This window comes from Chrysochloris asiatica, unplaced genomic scaffold (assembly GCF_000296735.1).
Source record: "Chrysochloris asiatica unplaced genomic scaffold, ChrAsi1.0 scaffold00008, whole genome shotgun sequence".
Taxonomy (NCBI): Eukaryota; Metazoa; Chordata; class Mammalia; order Afrosoricida; family Chrysochloridae; genus Chrysochloris; species Chrysochloris asiatica.
This window is the reverse complement of record NW_006408526.1, coordinates 1,044,116-1,048,095: the sequence shown is the minus strand read 5'-3', so window position 1 is coordinate 1,048,095 and position 3,980 is coordinate 1,044,116. Positions and strand designations below refer to the sequence as shown.

The 3,980-nt window shown below is 46.6% G+C and overlaps 1 protein-coding gene across 1 annotated transcript; it reads right to left on the bottom strand.

Annotated features, from left to right (window-relative positions):
- Nucleotides 1-1,622: 1,622 nt before the first annotated feature.
- Nucleotides 1,623-3,203, bottom strand: LOC102829500 (lysine-specific demethylase 4D-like). The gene has a single exon (XM_006833943.1). It carries the CDS (start codon nucleotides 3,201-3,203, stop codon nucleotides 1,623-1,625), a length of 1,581 nt encoding a protein of 526 aa, XP_006834006.1.
- Nucleotides 3,204-3,980: the final 777 nt, after the last annotated feature.

Here is a 3,980-nt window from a genome sequence, read left to right as displayed (position 1 = left end):
ACTAGCACTCTTAACAGTGGTGTTTTGTACTAATTTTGCTATTGTGGCTACAGCCCACAGACCCAGAAGATACTCTCTGGCTACAGGGTGAAGCTGTAGGCTGTAGTGCCCTACAGGTCTTTGGTATATCCTCTGTGTTTCTGTAAAAGAAAGCCTAGAGCATTTCCAGAAATCCTGTGTACAAACAAGGAAAAATCTAGGCCACATTTGGAAAAGCATAGTATAGGTGTGTTAAAATGTCTTTTGTTTAAAGCACCCTGATTTGCTGTAAGCTAAATGGAATCTGGTCAGGAGGCTTCCACACATTTATATAGGGAATGGGCCAACACTGAGAAATTTAAGAATCCAAATCCTTCAGTAACCACAAAAACATAGGAAAGGGAGGGAAGGGGAGAGGGAGATTTGAAAACTGGCCTCCTGTCATTTGTGACCAATAGAAATACCTCTGGAGAAATTATGTGGCCAAAGTATTCGACAGAATATTGGGACAGTTAAGAATTTTTCTTCAGAAACTTTGTCTTCAGAGGATAAATGTTTTTTAAATACAAGCCTGGTGTAAAGTCGAACATACCAGCAAATCATGACAAAGATCTCGAGCTCTGTGAGCCCTCCCTGCCCACCACCTTCTCTAAGCCCAACTCTGCCCATCTTGATCTATCATCGCATCCACTTTGATTTCTTCTCAACATGTATTACCAACTTGATGAACAATCATCTTGTTCATTTATTTGTGGACTTATTAGGCTAAATCAATTAACAGTGAAAAATCCACAGCTTTTAAAAGGCAGTGAATGGAGACTTGGAGAGAGAGGAGTCAGATGGTGGCCCTTTTTTCAAAAGTTTGCTACTCCGTTCCAGCAACTTACCCATCCTGGGTCCCAGCCAGCATCAGGTCAACTCCGCCTAGTCATGTTCAAGGTTTGGATGGAAAAAAAAAACACCCCAGCCAGCCAAAAACCATGTCCCAAATTCATTGACCTGGCCATAAAAATAAGTTTTTGATTTAAATGTTTTGAAATAATTTTTAGGAAAAATGCATAAATGAATATCACCCTCACGTCCCCAATTCTTTGAAACTACAATTTCAGAAATAAAGTTCAATTTTAACATCTTAGTTACATATATGTGTGAACAAACACTGGTGATGATACATTTTAAATACATCAATTAACTGTAAAGTCATTAAGCTTTTTCTCAGGCTCTACTGACCACATTGCAAGGAAAAGACAAGGCGAAGGAGGAAGAGAAGAAAGAAGTTAGGGAGACCCAAGCCCAGGAGTCAGAAGTGCCGTGGATCCAGAGGTGGCCTAGGGTCAAGTTCTAGTACCTTCTGTGGTACTCAGTTCTCAGACACACCAGAGTGAGGTTGTGCGACTGCAACCTCAGCTGGTGTGGCAGACGTTTGCAGTGTCCAAAGACATTCCTGAGGTGGAGGAGGGAAAACATGGTAGAGTGGACTTGGAAAATACCAAGACTCAGCAGAGTCCAGGAGCATAACTGGAGGGGCTCTGTCATACACAACCAGTGTCCTGCAAACTGTCCCCAAAACTCTGAGATGTAAATGTATCTGCAAACTACCACACAGAAGAGCAGTGGGGTACAAAGACAGCCCCCCCCTGCAGCTAGTGGGGTGGGGCACAACAACACCCTGAAGTTTTAGCAGGACGTTGAGGTCCAGGACTCAGAAGGGCAGGGTTGTCCATCAAAGGTCCATCCCCAGACGGGCGTTGAGCCTCAGGCCCTGGGGCGGTGTGAGCTGTGCCCACGGAGAGGCGCCTCTTGGCCGAGGCCTTGACAGTCTGCTCCTGAGGCTCAGATTCCCGACGACGACGACCACGACCACGACCCCTTCTAACAGGTGAAGGCTGGAGAAGTGGGGCCAATGGACGCTGGGCCAGTGGCGGGTTCTGGTTGGGTTCCACAGGGCTGCAGGGAGTGGAAGTGGCGCTAGTGGTCTTGGGTAGCAGAGCAGCATCTAGGTTAGAAAAGGGGCGCATGGGGGCAGTGCGCACTAGGGCACAGGGATGAGGACCACTGCTAGCAGCAAGAGGACGAGGAGAGCGTGGGGCTCGGCGGGGAGGGAGGTGCCGCAGGCCCTGCGAGGCTCTCACGGGTGCCCGGGTCTCCTTCCAGGCGGTCAGCTCCTGGCTGGTCAGTGCTGTAGGCTTCGTGTGGTCCACAGCAGCCCGGTCCTGCCCCTGTTTCCACAGCTCATAGCGCTCAGGTTGCAGAATGCGCACGAAGGCGTCCATGGAAAACATGACCCTGGCCTCCCCGCAGCTGCACTGAGATGCCAGTTTACCATAATCTACCCAACGCGGGGTGGCAAAATTGATGGCTTCTGCACAGTTGAAGCCGTGATTGAAGCCAGCGTGGTAGCCATAGGGGAAAGTCACCATGAACTCACCAGCCTCCTGGGTGATCCGACTGAAGGGGATGCCATTCTCCCTCAGGACGCTCGGTGAAATGAGAGCCACCTTGTGCCTCAGGAAGGCCTTGCAGCCCCGAGAACTGCCAGGGAAAAGCTCCCTGGCCAGGCGCTCCAGACGTCTGCCATGCTCTGGGGGCACCGCGTACCACGTTTTGGGCTCCCCGAAGTGCAGGTAGTTAATGCTGTAGAGATCCATGTCCTCTGTGTGCCAGGCGAAGGTGGTCTTCCACATACCAAAGTACAGGTAAGGCGTGTTGACTCCTTCGATGACGACTCCACATTCCTGCTCCAGCAGGTCCTGAATTGTTCCCAGGTTTCCAAGGTTCCAGTGTTCGGTGTGGTCATCGAACAAGGAGCCGCTGACGTCGGCCCCATAGATCGGGGAATCATAGAGGCGAGTCTTCCAGTATTTTCGCTCCAAATCTTCAAAATCCAGGTGTGGTGGAGTACAGTATTTGTCATTGTTGGCCAAGTGCCGATATTCCCCCACAGTCATGGCTTTCTTCTTTTTATGGTATTGAGTAAAGACACCTGCCCGCCCCGAGGCCACCTGTTGCAGGGGTGTGGCTATTAGAATGTCACTGATATTGTCATAGTTCTGTCTGGCTTTCCACTCCTTGGGTGGAATTATCTTAGCCAGGCCTGCTCGGTGAGCACCTTGGGATTCCATATAAGCAATGTATTTATCGAAATCATTAAACTCTTCTTTGGTTGGATGAAATATCATTATATTACAAGTTGGGTTCTGAGCACAGTTGGTCTTAGACTTCATAGTGTGTAATTAATAAGTTGCCACTTTCTAAGTTTCTAGTATGTTTTAGATAGTTGAGGATACTGGAAAAAAAGTTTTGAATGGATTGGTATATTTGTGATATAGCAGATGGCGATGATAATTTTTCTTGGGTTTGTTGGTTCACCAGGAAGACTCTGTTCTGGAGAGCAGCTCTTGCCCAATCATTGATGACAGTTGAGGCTGCCACTCTGTGATGTTCCTCAATTGGTGGCTAGCTGTCTTCTTGAGACTACTAGATCACCCAGACCTGGGTGGTAACCCAACTGTAGCAGAATGTATCTTCAAGGCAATGTAAGAACCTAAAAAAATAAAAGAATGCAGAGAGGATCAAAAATAAGGTTTAAGAAGTTACTACGGGACCACAAACCAAATACCATAATAGGACTCTACTACACAGTCAAAAGAATGGCTAAAAATTGTAAAAGATTGACAATACAAGCGATACTGAAGATACTCTACTAGAAGGAATGCGAATCACTACAGCCACATGGGAAGACCATGATGGCACTAGCTATTAAATGTGAACACATGAATGTGCTATGATCTAATTGTTTCACATACCTAGAAACTATGCACTGAAATTTATGTTCAAGAAGTTCATAATAGCATTATTTCTAGTAGCCAAATACTGGAAACAACCCAAATGTCCATGAACAGTAAAATGGGTACTTACATTGTATTATATTCATGAAAATGGAATAATATACAGAAATAAAAATAAGCAAAAGCTACACACAAGCACAGGACTAGATTTTA

Excerpts from the sequence above, each read along its gene's own strand:
- LOC102829500 (XM_006833943.1), bottom strand. The coding sequence starts at position 3,203 with ATGAAGTCTAAGACCAACTGTGCTCAGAACCCAACTTGTAATATAATG.